The sequence below is a fragment of the Lepidothrix coronata genome, unplaced genomic scaffold (assembly GCF_001604755.1).
Source record: "Lepidothrix coronata isolate B3197 unplaced genomic scaffold, Lepidothrix_coronata-1.0 Scaffold322, whole genome shotgun sequence".
In the NCBI taxonomy this organism is placed as follows: domain Eukaryota; kingdom Metazoa; phylum Chordata; class Aves; order Passeriformes; family Pipridae; genus Lepidothrix; species Lepidothrix coronata.
Window position 1 is genome coordinate 208,575 of NW_016690502.1, and position 18,945 is coordinate 227,519.

Below are 18,945 nucleotides of genomic sequence, written 5' to 3' on the forward strand. Positions count from 1 at the left end.
AAAATTCACTTCTCCATGTTAGGTATGCAAAGAGAACCAAATCCTAGAACACAAAATATGCAGGGGGAAGGCATCTGGTTACATCTCATCCAAACTGGCCACACAACAGCAGACTGTGGAAGAGAATTATATTGCCATTGTGCCTTTCCCACCATTTATTTACTCACAGGCCATGAGTGTTTCCACCTTGTAGATTCATTTGTGCTCGTGCATCATGGACAGAAATGACTGCCATGGTGGTGTAGAAGGACTTTGCTTACTTACTGAGAAGGTTCCCACTCCAGAGCAGTGCAAACATACACAAAGAGGCACCTGCACTTCCCCAGGGAAGGTACCTCTTCCCTTTGGCTGATTTTAAATTTCTGGGACTGATAAGTGAAACAACCTACTCATTCTATCATGGGGTAATGAGGGGAAGAAACTCAATTTGCTATGAATATTATAAACTCCTGCCAAAAATAGCTGCCTGGGTAATTTTTTGGTCCATCAGTAATCATCATCTGTAAATGGGTCTACTCTTTGACTTTGCAGCAATTGACAATGAAAATAACATGCAGAATAGAATACATAAATACTAGGAGAGAAACAACAGAGAAGATTAGGCTAGAGAATTAAACATTCTGTTAAGAACAGTTGGTGTCCTAACAGACATAGCCCTATTGCTTATATTATATTGTGTGGGTGGCTGTATCTCTTGACTATCTGAAATTTCACACAGATACAGTTTAATTATCATTTATCCAAAACGACGATGCATTGTGAACACCTTGTAGGCCAAAGCTTTATTGTGATTGAAAACCACAGGTGTACTTCAGTGCAGCCACTCATAAATGTAGCAAGCATTGTTCAGCACATTCAAAAAGTGAAAAGTCTAAGCAATATCAGATTGAAGGACAGCTTACCTCAGCTAGCACCAGTTCTGAACACTCCACTGCTTTGTTGTAAATCAACAACCAAAAGAAACAGAGACACTTTTTAATGATTCCAGTCTTTACACGGAAATGTCCATTGATAATTCCTCAGGCAGCTGTGTGACAAAAATACCATGCAAAGTGGCAGCTTTTTATGCTCATACAATGTCTTTCCTCTACATGAAGTACAAAGAATTGAACTAAATGTTTCTGAAGTGATTAGTCTGACTTTATGATTTTATACTCATTAGTCAGTCTCCTCTGAGGTTATACTTGCATAGTATCTTAGACTTCAGGAAACTATCCTAGAAATTGAATCCTTTTGAAGATTTTCAAAGCAATGAGACATGGCAAGTTTTAAATATCAGATTTATCTGTGGTTGCATTTGACATGTGTCATATATCTTGCTTAAAGTAAATTAAAAACAACCCAGGAGAAGGAATTCTCAGACGCTTTTAAAGGCTCTTCTGAAAGCAAACTCATCCCTTGTTTGCCAGACGCTGTAAGATGTTGAACTGTGTCCAGTACTTTCTCTGCTTAGTCCTCGAGTGTCATTTTATCTCTTTCAATATTAAAATGTTAAATGAAAACAGGACAGGAACCAGCCTCGGGTTCTGTCACTACAGGCAGCCCTAGCAGAATTCCTCTGATATCATCTTAAACCTCTATATTTAAACCATTTTGCCTTCTGGATTGCTATATTTAATGGGAAGTGTTCTAAAAAATCTCACCAATCCTAGAGTTCCAGTTTCCAGGCTAAATTTCTTTACAGATAGCTCTATTTATGCCATTATTTTCAGTAAGCCTAATTAATTACTTAGTATCCCTCAATGGTGCCACCTCTACAGATGTTATTATATCTATTTCCTCTCTCAGCCTTTATTTACATTTGTTATATAAATGAAACAAGTGTCTGTGGTCTTCTTTTATATACCAACATCTGTATTCAACAAGTGATCAAAACCAGACAAGGAATGCCAGCAATGTACTGTCACTGTTGTCCTGGACAGGGGTAATAACACTTCCCTGTTCTCCAGAGAATGCCTCATCTGGAACATCCTAAAATCTCATTTTTCACTTCATTAAACTGATGACATGGTTGTGCTATAATGAATCAGTAACATATATCTCCCCCTTATTTGTTTATAACACTTCATTCCACTACTCACAGCAGAAAATTTTATTAGTCCTTAATTCAGCAAATCTCAGAAATTTTCCGAATACGATCCTACCTATGGAAGAACAGTGTAAAACGATCCTTAAAACAGCACAGTACCAATCCAGCAGTTTCTATCTGCTCTGTGATATCTGTCAGTGCCACGACCCCCTTAGAGACACAACCACTGCTGGTACCATATGAAGTATATGATCAGCACTGTGAAGTGACATTTCTGCTTCTGCAGTTCATCAACATCCAAGTTCTTCCTCTGCCTCACTTCTGTAGCAGCAAAGCTGCTCAGAAGTGTCTCTTCACCAAACTTATTTGGCATGCTCTTATTTTGCTGTACTAAACTCCTTAGTAAACACATTAATTGAGGCTGATCTCAAGGCTGACATTTAGAGAATGTATCCCGGTTTGGAGGGATTTAATATTTATATAATTAGTATACTAATAATATACTAATTAAATATTAATATTAATATTATTAGTATTTAATACTTTCTAACAAAAAAAATTTTTCTCTCCACTACCTTTCCAGTGCAAAGTGGTTCCCAAATCATGCTCAGCAGTGAAATGCCACAGGTAAAATTACTTACAAAAATAAATAACTAAAGATAGGTTTCCTCTGATTCTGCTTCAGGGCACATCTCACTATGATAGCCTTAACTCTGACAATTTATGGGAAGTATGAAATAGCTTTGTGGCAAATGCAAACCAACCCTAGTAAAGCTAGAGCCTGACTTCACAAACTGTTACACAAGCCTAAAGCTGGTTTTGTAACACTGTAGATGCAGTTACACAAGGGGACGTGGCACACTTTTTAGCATGCTTTCTACGAGGCGCTGATGGTTATCCTGTCTGCTGTTCTTCTCTATGGCTCTGTGTGCGTGAGCACTGGTCATGAAATAGGTTATTGGACCAGACTACAAATGTCAGTGTTCCACTAACATTTTGAGCATTTGTCCCATACCCTGCCAGACTCACCAGATTGGTATTAACACAACAGTCAAAGTCACTACTTGCGAGTAATTGCTATTACAGCTAAAAGTTTGCAGAATAGGTTGGGGTTTTTTTACCTTATTTTCTCATAAGCTTAACTAAAGCTTCAAAAGGGTAATGCAGGTCAGAATATCATATGAATATCTGTCTGCTGAAAATACTAGCAGAAGAAGAGATCTTTTCCCTTTTGATCAGTAATACATTCCCACGATTATTAAAAATCTCAGGAAGAATATAAAGTATTGACAGGAAAGTCTGATTTCGACATTTTTATTTACCAATAATTAAATTCTTGCACAAACAACACATTAATTACAATGTATGACCCCCTTCCTAAATACACACACAGAGGCTTTTTTCCAGATGGACAAGAAAGCATAAGAAAAAAAAAAAACAAGAAAAGTTTGTTTTAAGTTTTAAAAAGTTCTATTAAACCCTTTCCATTACTGAGTATATGGATCAAAAACCTACTGACAAGGTAGAGAATAATCAAAGTAATTTTTAATGTTGTGTATCATAATTTTCATTTCATAGTCTTACTTTTCCCATGCATAGAGGTTGCCTCAAAAGTCTGGGACATGAGATACTGGGGGATTATTATCATTGCATGTTAAATCCAAAATACTTTTTAAAGATCTATTTTGTCAGCTTGGAATTTCAGGGGAAAAAACTCACAAAACCGGGGGTTCATCTGTTCTCCTCTTTAGGATTTCTTCCCTCATGAATTTTTTCTCTTTATAATAATTTCCCACATTTTGAACAAGTTGTCCTATTGAAGTAAAAATAGTGTCAGACCTCCTGATCATTTTTGAACAGGATTAACACAGTGAAATCTAACAAAATTACTGGAAGCTGCCCTGCTCTGTCTCTATCTACCAAATAGCTACAGCATACTCAGCAACAGTGGCATCTTCCATTCACTGTCCCAAGTTTTCCTAAAACTCAGCTATGAACTGTGAACACATCACTCCACATTTATCGTCCGTGCTTCAAGCAGCAACCACAGGGGAGTAAAATACAGTAAATTCTAAACATGGCTTTATACTGTGCATAAAACTTGGCAGTTTAAGTATTTGCTGTCAGACTGATGCAAGTTTTCTGGTTACATTTTTTTTATTGAACAGCTGGCAGCAACTCCAGGTCAGGGGCAGATTTAAGAAATTGGTTCTGCATGGTCAGTGATTAGGCTCAGAATTGTGCACTTAGAATTTCTGTGATGTTTCCCCTTGGTAATTCTATATTTCTGACCACTTGCGGCAGAAAATTGATGTGAAATATTAAGTCTAGGCACAGTCATAGGGCAAAAATTTCTGCTTAGTATGCCTCATATTTTTAAGAATGGAAGTAACAATGTTTCACTCCAATATTAGTGAACTCAGTGTGTTTTCAAATGCATTGCTGAATTGAACTATAAATGTTAAAATAATAAAACCAAGATACCTACCAGAAAGACAAATGAAACCAAACGTTTCTTTCTCAAAATGTACATGTTCAGCATGGAGATTATGATATCCATGTTTAAAACTATGGAGTTGGGGTTTTTTAAGACAGACTTCACTTTCTCTGTGTAGAACAAGTTTGGGACCTGATCCTCCATACAGATAACCTTAAAATCCCACATTCAGGACAAAGTGTGTTCTTTAAGTTGTATGCAAACTTTTTCATCGGCATACAAATAAACTTTGGAAACTTCAAGAGGTCTTATGTTGTCTCATCCATCTATTGGCAAAGTTATCCTGTTATGTATCCTAAATTGTGACCAAATTAATAGTCCTGCATGTGTATGGGTACATAAATAAATAAATAAATAAATAAATAAATAAATATACTCACATACACAGATAAGAGAGAGCACATAAGAAGCCCCTTCCTCATTGAGTCCCTGTAGGGAAGTCAAGAAAAAATTAATTTCAGCACGAGTTTTGAGTCTGTTGAGCTTTCTGGAATAGTGCCCAGCATCTGTGTGGTGAAAACCCCAGGAAAGCTGATGCAGATCTGTCATTTTGGAGGACTGCAGAGCCAAGACCTGTATATTCAGCAGAACAGAACTGCAGTTCCAGTATTGCACTTACAGATTTTTACATTCATTACAGGTAAAGACAAAACATAACTTCAGCGCAGTTTTTTTTCCTGAGTTAAAGCAGAAGTCCATGTGACTACTGCCTTCAGATTTAGTGTGAGAGACCTCATTTACCTCCTGCTACTGCATAAACTTACAAAGAAGAAGCCAGGGGAAACAACCCAGAGACATCACGAATGGTGACAGGAGCTGAACCACAGAGAATCTGCAATATTCCAAACGTGCTTTTCTTAGAAGCAGATGAAAATTACCATCAACACACAGAGGATTGTCTGTATTATGTCTATTAATACCCTCACCTAACAAATTCATTCCTTTAACTCAAGTGCTTAACACTTTAGAAGTTTCTGTACTGCAACACTGTAAATAACCTATTCAAAGCACCTTTACTTCATTACTCATTTTCTGGGTTGAATAGAAAGAGTTCCTGATTTCTCCAGGTTTTAGAGCGGGTTTGCTAGGAAACAGTTTCAGCCACCCTGGCATGGGGCAGCTTCTGTCTTATTCCACAGGAGTATCAAACCACTGCAGTAACAACCAGTGTGTTGACCATTACACCAGAGTCATGTGGATACTTTAATACTTGAACCAATGCTAAAGTGTCTGCACAAAAGCAGAAACAGCAGAAGCCGCAGGATAATGACACTCCTGATACTTTTTAGCTAAAATTGACCAGCGCATATACCTTTTATTGACTAAATATTTCCAAGATGTTCTGTGAGTTACAAGTCTACTTCTCCTAATAAATTCATAACCTTTTACAGTCAGTTGTGGAATAACAAAAATAAACTAGGCATATCAAATGCACAATATAAACCTCAACATCACTGACGTCAACAGTTTTCTTTGAACTCAATTAAAATGAAAATAGACTGGGCGACAATATTAATTTTTTTTTTGCCTTTTTAGGTGGTAAAAAATACTTTTTCTTCAACCTTTGAAAAGGAAGATGCTACTATCATTGCAAATGCATAATTACAAAGGCAATAAAAAATAGCTTAACCGTGCTTTTTTCAACAGAATTTTGCCATGCATTTTAAACAAGTACATTCTAGGAATAATTCATAGTTTTATTCCTATCAACAGAAAAGAGAAAAAAGAGGTTTTTCAATCATTGTATTAAATAATCTTCATTCCTTCCTATGATGTCCTTGTGCCAAAATTATAAAGAGATATAGTAAACATTCAAATGATTTCTAATTATATAAATCCTTGATTTAATTCCCCTAGGTGAATAAATTGAAAATAAAACAATCCAAAAATACTGTACTCTTTCCATATAGACTATATAGAAATAAGAGCCTGTGATCTATTTGGAAGATAACCAAAGGTACTTATCTCATTTTAGGTTCAGGAGGACAGTTCCCATTATTAGGAGCCCATATAAAGTAAACCACGTGTAGGATGGTATGGAACTTTTGCATAATTCAGTGGCATAATTCATCATAGCCTTAATTGTTTATTGCACTGTCAAATACATAAGATCTAGGTTCCGAAAGAAAGCATTCACTAGTGCCATTCCCTCAGATGGAGTCTTAAAACATTGGCCAGATTCTGGGAGAGCCTTCAATGAGGATTAAAGGTCCCACGGCATTTTCAGAACTGTGTCAGAAAGTGGACTTCAGAATCAACTATCCCTATTGGTAAACAAAAGAAGATATGATTGGTTTGTTTCCTACACGCCAAATCTCATATTTGGTTGGAGCATGGAAGTGAAGTGTGCTCCATCACTCTTTCCAGGTCAGGAAGGAAAGTACTGTAAAATAAGTGATGGTGTGAATTTTAAATATAAAAGCACTAGATCAACTTTTTCATTTTTTTTTCAGAACCAGATCTCAGGTGGAAAACCATGTTCAGTAATGCCAATCCTACAACAGCCACTCAGAGTTGCTTTCTAAAGAACATTAGAAGTTTATGCTACTTAATTCTGAAGACCAAGCCAATGATACAAGGCCATCTACCTTTACTTGTTCTCTGACTTAGAGAAAAAAGCTCTTAGTCTGAGCAGCAGACATCAACATATTGCCTAATATCCAACAATCTCTTGTGAGGAACTGAGACATCTATTTTCAGAAAAAGTAACATAAGACTTGTTGAAAGTTTTCCTCCTCACCCCCTTTCAGATGCTTGTAAAAATCTTGTATTCTCAAGGAAAATAAAACTCTGAGAAAAAAATTACCCATTTTCTGCAATGGGACAGATATTTCTTGACATCTTGAGAGAATCTCAAAGTCACTGCCAAACCTGTGTTCTATGCAACTTTGGGAAAACATAATTTAAAAACTGTAGTGGCTAAGGCTATTGATAAAAAATGTCAGAATTGCTTTGATTTGGGGGGGACCCCACATTTTAGCATTTGTAAGACAGCAATCTGATTCAAAGCTACTTCATACTAGAAGGTAGTATCTTTTTTGAACTTTAGAGCTTAAATAACAAGTGATTGTGAATTCTGTCTGCAACAAGGGATTATGCAAACTGAAATGAAAAGCAGTTTCTTTATTTCAGCAACTGAGAAAAACAGATGGAAAGCATAAGTCAGAAGAATAAAACTATTTTGAGAATTGGAATTGACAAGGAACTTACCTGACTGAAAGACTTTCAAGTTCTCCCATTCTTTCTCCTCCCTAATGTGCATCTCCTTCAGCTATTAAGAATATGTCCTTTCTATAGGCTAAAAGAGAACAGAAAATCCCTGAGCTTGTCAAAGTATCTCAGAAATCAGTCCTATCTCTGTAAAAATGCCAGTAGAGTCATATTTGCATCCCAATCTGCTTGCAAAAGATAGACAATTTACTCCAAATAAGCACTGTGGAGAAGCAAAGACATATTAGTGTTCCCTTCTCTCTGGTGTTCAGTGCACAAGTGCCATGTATGTGCCCAGGACTAGGAAGTGAATTTACATGTCAGGAGAAACACCTTTTGTAATTTTAGTTTGGTATTTTACTTCTTCCAAAAGAGCACAGAGCAGAAAGAGGAACATGTTATGAGTCCCAGAGGTTATCTGTGAACTGTGTTTAAGTCGTATTCATGAACAAATAATATCCATGAGTGGGTTAACAAAGACATTATTACAGTGAATGAGTTCTTAAATGATTTAGTTCTCATTTACATATGCATAACACCTAGGAGTAAAAGTTCTGAAACTAATGAAGCTGTACTGTGTGATATCGGTGCAAGTGAAATCAGAAGATAAATTACTGACCTTGTAGAAGCAGCACTACCAAAGATGACTCAGAAGGGCAATAAGGAGCTGCAGAGAAGACTGAAAAGGAAACGATTGTGTAGCCCAAGTCTTAGCTATTGATGATAAATCACTGCCTCGGAATGTGAATTGCTATGTTCCTCAAGAAGTAACTGAGTCTCTCAGAAAAATATATTTTATTCCTGATCTTTCAAGAGCTGCTCTCAATGCCAAATCTAAATCAGACTCTTCTTCTAGCTATTCTTCATTCAAAATAAAAACAGGACGGAAAAAAAATGTATTTGCTGCTTTTTCAGAGTGTAGCAGAATCTGTTAGTTCCTTTTCACTTTTACTGCTTCTAATGTTTCACAGCAAAGGCAAACCTCTAAACTCCAATTCCAATGTACTTACATCTGTTTTGCTCTTTTAAATATGTTTTTTTTCATTACATACCATTCATTAACGAAAGAATGCTTCTTTACTTGGACAGGAAAGATTTAAAGGAATGGACAAGACTACAAAGCACATAAATTAACGGTTTTTTCCTAGAAATAGTTTTTCTTAGACATAGGCAGCAGAACACATTGATGAAAAACAATATATAAAATAAATAATCTGATTTTCTATCTTATTACAAATCTAGCCTCAAGACTTGCATAAAGATTGCACAACTGAGAGACTCAGTACAATTCATTTTAACAGAAGTACTGCCTGGAACAGAAAAAAACCCTCTTTCCTCCAGCTATGCTGCCCACAAAGGGAGATTGAACAGAACATCGGGAGAAAATGGTGCCACTGGGACACAGGTTGATGATTTTCACTGCAATTCACATTTTGGAAAGCTGTGTAGTGAAATGGTGGCAGTAACAGCTATACTTGAAGCTAATCAAGTGAATTCAGTAGTTTTCTTCTTTGTTTGCTTTACAAATGTTTCCTAATGCACAAGAAGCAAACCCTTATTAACGAATTCTATGGGACACAGAACAGAGGGAAAGTAATTGAAAAACAGTAATATCTCAAAAAAGTAAAGCAGAACAGGCCTATTAAAAAGGACTTCTTTTTTTTTTTTTTTCAGAGCCACAGGTTTAAATAGTCAAAAAGCAACCCCAACATCGAAGCTGTCATTTATACTCTGCAGTCGAACCTGAGAAGTGTCACTGAAGGCTTTTTAGTGAAACATCACAATGTACTGGGAAAAGACAAGCAGGCTTTTGCGGCAAATTCATACTTAGCCTGTTTCATTTCCTTTCCCTATGCCCTGAGTTTAATGGTTTACTGGCACTTGTTATTCAGGATTTATACCAAAGAAATTCAAGGTGCCCTGGCTTTATAGACCTTGACATCACTTTCTGTTCATAGTTATTGATATAATCAAGAAATGAAACAATACTAGAAAGACCAAGGTTATGGACAAGAACTGCAGCCATAAACTGCAAGGTATGGCCTTGAACACTGTTGTGCCCATCTCTGAAAGAGAAAAGGACATTGGGAATAAACTCCCTCCTTTTCAGCTTTCTCTTATTATTTTTTTCCTTCATTTCCACCAATACATAGTCATTCTTACAGGATGAAATGAGAACAGATTGGGGCTTTTTGATTCCTCTCATAACTTGTGCATTTAACTTCAAATTTAACTCTAATTGCCCTGTGTTTCAAACAATGTTAAGCTACACAGACTTGCAACATCTCACTTATCTTCTCCTAAGGAAATACGTCAGAGTGCATTGTGCTACATGAATATTCAAAAGAATGACAACTTAACTTTGACTTTTTTTAAATGTCCCTTTTTACTGGAAAAAATCACACTTTTTTGTTCCAGGAAAAAGCATTTTTCACATTAAATCCCATCTTACATCTTCCCTTAAACATACATTTATCAGTACATTACCATTCACAACTGTGGAATGCAGACTTATACATCCTTACCTGAGAGAAAAATGATACAGTAAATTTTAGATATTTTTCGATATTTATGAAAAACAGCTGCAAATCTGAATGATTAAGAAATAATGTGCTTCACCATCTGTCATTCAAGTGACTTGTTACTTCACAAATTAAATCAAACACTAATGGCCATCTAAAATCATCTTTTGCTTGTCATCTAGTGTAACTATTTGCTTCAGAAATTTCTGCTTTCAGGATGATGATGACAATATTTAATCATGGATTTCCAGACAGAAATAGCAACACGAAAATCTTACACTAATCTCACTGTTTTTAAAGACGAGTGTTTTGTTTTAAACAATACTGTAATCTTGCAGGAAAAGATGTGATCTTCTGTGGGTGATTTGGTATTTTGCATTTCAAAACTTAAAAAAAAGTTAAAATATTTAAAACTAAAATCAAATTACCTAAAATTGTGAGCAAAAAATATGGATTTTCCTTGTAGCGTAAAAAGTTATTTTGGGATTTCTGGTTCCTTGAAGAAAACCCGAAATACTACATTTAGTAGTAATTTAACACAAAACTTCATTCATTTGGGGTTAATTTTTGCAGCAGTTGAAATCAAAATGCAATTTTTTGTGCAGGTTGTGAAGGTTAATAGCTTTAGGAGACCTTTAAGTTGCTCTTGAAGTACTGCTTGCCTTGCCCTTCAATATAACATGGAAAACTAGCCAATAAGAATTTGGATTTTAGAAAAAAGACAACCAACCTTCTTTTGGAAAATGTTGTTAACACAACTGAGTATGCCAAACTGGCAACCTACACGCTTACTGTGATTTCTAACCTCTCTGGGGCATGAGTGACACAGTGTTCAACAGGATTAAGCTACATTATTTGCTGGGAAGCTCTACTGTTTTGGTTCTCAAGCACTGCACAGACAGATTTCCCTGTCTATACTTTGAAAATTTGGAGACAAAAATCCTTTCATTTAGTACCTATGATATTCCAATTATGAATAATTCTACGAATAATTTTACATGGACAGCTGGTACTGCTAGATTTGCTAATTAAATAATAAGGTAAGTCATTAGGCTCTCAAGTGTTCTGGAATTATTGAAGTCTTGGACAACGTTGAGGCAATACTTATCATTCCTGGCATATCTGTAAAAACAGCAACCAGCAAAGTGCATTTATAAATCGATGGACGCAGAAGTTAAGTATTGTACTAAAACTATAGAGTTAAGTCTTCTACCTGTAAAATGTGTGCAAGGCACAAGTGTAAATCCGCAGCAGAAGAACAGTGGAAGTTATGTCCAAACCAGTGAAAAAGATATGCCGTTTAATGATAGACTGTGATTTGACAACATATTTTTATGGTTTCATTTTAATACATGGTTTAGTCCAGAAATGTCTGTTCATATACAGTCACAACCTCTTCCCTGACCCCAAAAAATTGCTTATACAGTCCCATAAACTTCTATTTATGCCTACATATAGACACACAGATGTACACTTACCAAAGGTGAAAGTGACACTATGTTTTAGTGTGTTGTCTTCTTTTATAATAATACCAATCTTTCTTCTGCAATGATTTCCAGTTAACTGATGAAAAGTGCTTTAGAAGAACCGAATATTAACAATGTTGTATGTGGGGTCAGATGTCCCTTTTGTACATGGTAGCAATGATCAATAGATATATTAGCAATAATAAGTATACCTATAAGCAAAATCTTGTACAGTACAGTCCCAGCCAGCAGGAAAGATGTTAACTGGGACCAGATATTAAATGAAAAATTGCTTTATTTTTCTTATAGGAAGGTGTAATATGAGTTAAGGAGGGCACCATAACATTTATATGTAAAATGATGTAATTATGTCAGTTGAAATGTTATAAAAATATTAACCAAAGATATGAAAGTATGGGAAATTTTAGCTCTTTGGTTTTTTCCCTCTGGTAAAACTAGAAACGGTAGGAAACAGCATTTTTTACAGAGAAAATAAAGGAACTGTTCATAGAGATCCCTGTTATTCCTCAGTATTCACAATAAAAATGAACAAGAGACCTCCCAGCACAGATCCAGCATGTCTGGTTTCATTTTAGCCACAAAAAGAAAACCCGTGGTGTAAATGTGTGACATACTGTGCTGAAAATGGTAGCTGGGCTAGTACTTGACACAGCTGAAGAGGGAAAGACAGGAGTGAAAATTTTACATGACTTGCAAGTTTTCTTCATGTATTCCCTGCACAAAGCAGAGCTTGTCTTCATTTGTGCTTAATGGAAACTATGGTAGCTAACAGATGTTATGATGACTGCAGAAAACAACAGATTAGGATCACCAGCCAAGGGAATTGTTAGCTTCTGAAATTAGACAGGATACTGCAGTTGCTCATTTCCTACAACCTAGTGTTACTCAAATCATATCTAATAACTGGGGACAAGAAATATACTTGCTGACCACAACAGCAAAAGACATCAGGGTCAATAAAGGCCAAAACAATGTGTCCAAATAAAACACCCTGTAAACTTATTCCATGATGAGATGTACAGAAAGAAAGTGATATTTTAGATAGCCAAATATAGGTAGCAAATATATTACTTGTAAGAATCAATACAAAGAAAATTAGAGAAGATGTTCACGTTATTTTTCTTAGGAAAAAGAGGATCTCCAGCCAAGAAAAAAATAATTAAGAGAGTCAGATTAAAAGGGAAATCACATAAAAACATATTCGTCTTTTCTTTGACTAACTCTAATAATCAATTGCAAGAACATTTTTAATGGATGTTGAAATGCTAATCCAAATAAAAAAGGCTAAATATCACTATTACTTCTTTCTTTCAGGTAGTAAAAATGATGATTGTGGTTGTGCTGACATTTGCCATCTGCTGGCTGCCCTACCACATTTACTTCATAGTCACTGGTATCTATCAACAATTAAACCGGTGGAAATACATTCAGCAAATCTATTTAGCCAGCTTTTGGCTTGCCATGAGCTCTACAATGTACAATCCCATTATCTACTGCTGTCTTAATAAGAGGTAAGAGCTAATTATGAAATGATGTGCATCACTTCAATGAGAATATAAATGGTTTAAATGGGATAAAAGACGAAGAATATTCCCTTGAATAGTTTTCAGTTAGTTGGAAAGAAAACAAAATGCAAAAAAACTTTCTTTAGGTTTCTACTTGAAATGAATACCAAAAAAACCCAAAGGTGTGCTTCCAGTAAATACTTTGGCCTATTTAAATTTCAGAGCAAAAATCAGTTTTCTGAACCCACCCCTTCCTATTTCCATATGCAAAATTAAAAAATCTATAGCATTTTAATATATTTTGGCTTGCAAAACATTAAAATAACAAGGTAAAGACAGTCAGTAGTGATATAAAGTGCAATCTGTATGTTCACTAACTAATTGTAGCTCTAATTTTGTTTTGCAATGCTGGAAGGATATAATATAGAATGTGATGTACACCTCACCATTAGATTTCGACCATGCTCTGAGATGCGCAACAGGCTAATAAAACAAATATTTACATTCTCATTACTCAACACCTAAATTACAGTACTGTTTGACAGCAATGCATTATGCTCTGAATTTCAAAGGCACTGCACCTGTTGAGTTTGATGAGATTTCACAGATATTTGCTAGTATGAAACTACTGCATTGCAGAATGAACTCATGTTTTTCATTTCAGCTTGTTGGACCAGGATCTAAACAAATATCATCCTGGCTGTCCTGTTCGTCAGTATTTCTTTCAGTATTACTTGACAAACATCACCAAGAACAACAAGTCATTTCACAAGTTCAGTTAATATGAATCATTATTCATATTAATAAGTAATAAGTCATCTTAAATATTATTTTAAATCTCTTTTGAATTAGCAGCCAGTGTCAAGTTTAATTACTGACAAGCTTCATACCAATTTTGCAAACTATTTCTAAAAACCCCTAAGGATCATGCAATACTTCACAAAAGGAGTGTAATTTAAAATGAAGCGAACAAATCCTGACAAGATGTTATTGGTGTAAAAACACTGCAGTCTTCCTCCCAGATAACCTATGATAATTAACGGTCATGATCTTTTAAAAAGGCAAGGTAATGCCTGACTTCATACAGCCTTCTGTCCCTTTTGATAATTTATAACTGTTTAAAGAAGAGGTGAAGTTTTAGCATGCCAGAAAAAACCCTTACTCAAATGGCATATTTCCCAGTAATTTCAACAGAAAGCAAATTTCAGTCTCCAGTGTGTGCAAAATCAAAGGCAAAGTAGGATGAGACCTCATATTTTCCCAATTACTACCATAAAACTTCTAAAACAATTCTATTTTCTTCAAAAAGTTTTTATGACACTGTTACAAAATAAGCTATTAATAAAAAATTAGTATCTCTGATGTGGCTTACACTGACAGTCATACACTGCAAAATTAAATATCTGGATTAAAGAATACAACCAAAGAAAAACTAATAATTTTGAGAAACACTAAAGGTCGCCCTGTTCAGAATTTAATGCAAGAATGAAATACTGTTGACAGTTTTCTTATAATTAAGTTCCATATTGAAATCAAGAAGCCGGAACATCTGCCTCCTTTTCATTTAGTAGGAAAATAGAGCTTGTTGCTGGGAGTCAGATCAATTCATGCAGTATTGTTACTTCTGCTGGATCTAGTATCAGATAGAGTTATAACACCTATCACCAGCCTCATCTTCTGGGCTAATTAGGATATTACTTACATATCTAGATAAAGAGACATTTTTTCAAGATGAGGAAAAAACATGCCCTGAATTAGAAAGAGGATGGAAGTAGCCAAGAAAAGTAATACAGTTTGAACATGTTTAGGTTTTACAATTCCCTTCACTAAATCTATTGCCATCAGAGGTTCTTTCAATATCTTTCCATAATGTGAACTGCATGTAAACAGAGCAATGCTGAAGAGCAAGCTACATGCTTGTCTGTCATCATGCAAGAACCCCATGGCAAACTGAAAAAATCGAGGAGGAAAGAAAGTTACTCCTGTAAGATCAGTCAGTATTCACTGAAAATTTAATCTGAATTTTTATTTGCAGTCATCACTGTGGTATTTGAACCATTGCTCCAGAAAGCTTACAGACAGGATAAACAACACAGCTGATTATTGAGAAGAGAAGCAAGACAAGGGAGAAAGTCTGATAAGCTTTAGGTCTAGGTGAAAAGATGTTCTTTTTCCATTTACACATAAATATACAGGAAATTGGTTTTCTAATATATTAAACTTCTACAAACAAAAAGTAATGATAGTCTTTAAGTAAACCTCTGCCTCTGCATTGAAATAAAATAACACTGTACGAGTATTGCAAGCACTAATGCACTAAAGCCTCAAAATTCCCATTTGTACATTGTTCACAGTCAAATTTCAACTTTCTAGGATCCTCTTTAATTATTAAAAATTATTTTCTAAATATTTTAAATGAACAATTATTAGTCATTACATCACTCCCGTGTAAGCATCTCTGCTAAGAGGGAAACAGAGAAGGGATGTTGGAATCTGGAAACTGGGATGGTATTTTAGAGAAAAGAATATTATGAAGTTTCTCGATGAAAAAAGATGAAAATGTAGGTGCAGATTTCATCAGAGGTCAAACCAAAACAATTTCTATGAAGACAGTTCTATGAAAGTTGGTGTTTGTTTAATTAGGCATGGGCAAAAGACAGGACATTCATTATCAAGGAAATACCAATGTTGAAATGCAGGTAAAGCATATAAAAAATCAGAAACTGAAAGCTGTTACCAGTATCTTTTTTTACCTTACTCAGACTTTAGTCTAGGAAACTCCCACTGACTTCACCACATCCAGGACTAGGGACAGGGTAACTAGCAGAATCAGTGTCCTGCCAGCACAGTTATGTTTTCAGATGGAGGCATGTGGTTGGGTCTCATAAGCACAGGCTTTCATCAAGCATCTTTCCTCCTAGGTTCCGAGCTGGCTTCAAGCGAGCTTTCCGCTGGTGCCCCTTCATTGAAGTGTCCAGCTATGAGGAGCTAGAGCTCAAGGCAGCCCGGTTCCATCCCACCCGGCAAAGCAGCCTATATGCTGTGTCCAGAATGGAGTCCAGCATGACAGTGGTGTTTGACACTAATGATGGAGACAGCATGCACGCCAGCCACAAGAAAAGAGCACCTCCGAGGGACTTGAATTTTAATGGTTATTCACAGAGGAATTCCAAGACCGTCTCCACAGCCTCAAGTCTCATCAGTTCACTGCACACTTCAGCAGATGTTTATTCCTAAACATTTCATGGTGACAGCTGCTAGAAGGACAGCACTGGACAATCGTCTCCTACTTTGGGACTAGATATTCATACCACGGGAAAGCAAAACAGATTCCACTGACAAATTCCAGCTATAAATGTTGTGAGACTTTTATGTATCACTCACTTTTTTGCTTTGGAGAGAAAGAGGAACTCGAAGACATGCATATGCCTCAGTCCAAAAGCACAATTGCACCTTATACACAACGTCTGTAGGGCTTATCCAAAATAAGCCAACAGCATAAAATCATTGTTTCAGTTGCATCTGACCTGTGGCATTTATGTCTCACTGAAATGTAACTGGCCTCTTTACTTATTGAAGCTGAAATGTACAATGTTTTCTATTATGAGTGTATTAATTCTACAGTAACAAAATTATATGAGATTTGATAAAAAATGTCTTTATAATGAAGATCTAATGAGCTCCAAGTCTATTAGATTTACAGTTTAGCCCCATTCCCAGGCAAATAGACAAAATGCAAGCAAATGACGTTCAGCTCTGTCTGCAACAGTACAATTTTTCAAATATATAAGAAAAACGCTCCTATTAAACATGAGACCATGACCAAAAGACTAAGTTAAATTCTACCAAAGTTTCCATATTTTTTGAACGTTATACTCCAATGGAATGTGTACTTCCAGTAGGATGTACTGCTTTGATAAATGTCCTCTAGCTTTGTATCTCAGTGTTAAGTGTAAGGTCTGCCTCCAGCCACCTTAACAGAACCTTCCTGATTGACTTGAGAAAGGTCAAAAGGTTTTAAACTGGAAATTCATATATAAGAAAAATACCACTGTGGCAATGGACTCTGCAGAAGATAAAGTAACATGTTTCAGTATGAGAAACCTTCACCAGGAAAAAAAAATATTTGGGCTATTTTCACAAATTTTCCATAGGTTGATGTATGTAAAAATACTCCTCTGCCTGCATCTGAAAACATGCTAGGCATTATTACCTAGACACTTTCCCATCGAATTCAGCCAAAATCCTCTGACCATCAGTGGATTTTGCAAAGTGCAAAGAAAGCTGAATGAAATAAAAAAGGGACCAGAGAGCAGACTGTTTTAGCTAAATGACTGTGTCAGTTGCCTGGATCAGCTGGTTGCGTGATTGTTTGTTCTCAAGCAGTTAATCAAAACATAAGCAGATGAGTGTGAATGTCTTCCTGCGTTAGCCAAACCAGCACAGGGCAGTAAGATCTGGCTGAACCCAACACAGCACCAAAGCTCAGCAACTAACAAAGAGAAGTTTGAAGAGAGAAAGGTTGGAGCTGGCTTTAGTCCACACTCCTTCTCAGTGACTGGGGATGATCAGCATTGTGACAGTGAGCATATCATAAGAGACCAGTAACAAGAATCATGTTTGTATTGTGATTCATCTGTATAGTCAATTGCTATATTCTGCTAAGTGTAATTTGTATTTGTATTGTGATTTCAGTGCACTGTGGTATCATTTACTAAATCAAAATCCTGCAAAAGGTAAAATATCCTCAAATATGTCAACTTGGTACATTAAACCCTCCCTGCATGGAATAACTGAAGAACCTGGTCACAGAGTATTGTACTCTGATAAAAATGTATCACAATTCCAGACTCACACTTTTCCTATCCAAGGCCTGATCTTAAATCCACTGAAGCAAAGAGCTTTGCTCACTTATGACTTTCCTTTTAAATGTCCGTCCATGCTTTTCAACAGTCTGTGTTCCCAAAAGAAACAGCTGGTTTTCATCATGCCATTTTTGTACTCTCACTTTTCCTTTCTTATTTTTTTAAAAGTGTGTAGTAATCCAGTGAGTGTCATGCAATGCCTATAAAATATTTTTAATTTTTTTCCCCTTAATTAATCTGTTTTAAGTACTTAAAAACCTTCACAAGGTGTTTAACAACTCTGTTGAGAAGATCCAGGATAGGCACACACACAGAAAAAAATGACCCTAAGCATATTAACCTGGTGGTGATGTATTATAAATGTATGCTGTGAAATCCTCTGTCTGCTCATGCACAACTTTTGAGGAACATACATAGAGAAAATGTATACTTGTTAAATAATCTGTCTTTTCTAACTATGGCTATTATAAATTCAGTGTTGACAAACATCAATACACAATATAAGTTTGAACAATATAAGTTTGTAGTGAGATGAATTTATTGGTTTTAAATGTAGAGTATAAGTTTGAAAAACCTGTATATAACACTACAGCATCCTAAATCAGCTTCATATAACTTTTGTGATCCCTGGTTGACAAATATCAAGAAAGCAATGACTTCCTGACACTTGTATCTTCAGTCACACAATTTCACTTTCCTAAGTGTTTTATGATATGACCTCTTGGACAAATAATCCACTTATAATCATCTCACTATATTTTGGTGGGTTAGGGGTGTCAAAAACACTCTCATCATTCCTGTAATTCTACTCTGAAGTTATAGGATACTCC

At 35.8% G+C, this 18,945-nt stretch overlaps 1 protein-coding gene across 1 annotated transcript in view; it reads left to right on the plus strand.

Moving 5' to 3' along the window:
* The window catches only part of TACR3 (tachykinin receptor 3), a 33,482-nt gene extending 16,775 nt beyond the window's left edge, over positions 1-16,707 (plus strand). Inside the window, exons 4-5 of the mRNA XM_017838044.1 lie at positions 13,060-13,256; positions 16,172-16,707. Coding sequence (XP_017693533.1) covers positions 13,060-13,256; positions 16,172-16,487 — 513 coding nt within the window. The 3' untranslated portion in view covers positions 16,488-16,707. The remainder of the gene's footprint in view (positions 1-13,059; positions 13,257-16,171) is intronic.
* Positions 16,708-18,945: the final 2,238 nt, after the last annotated feature.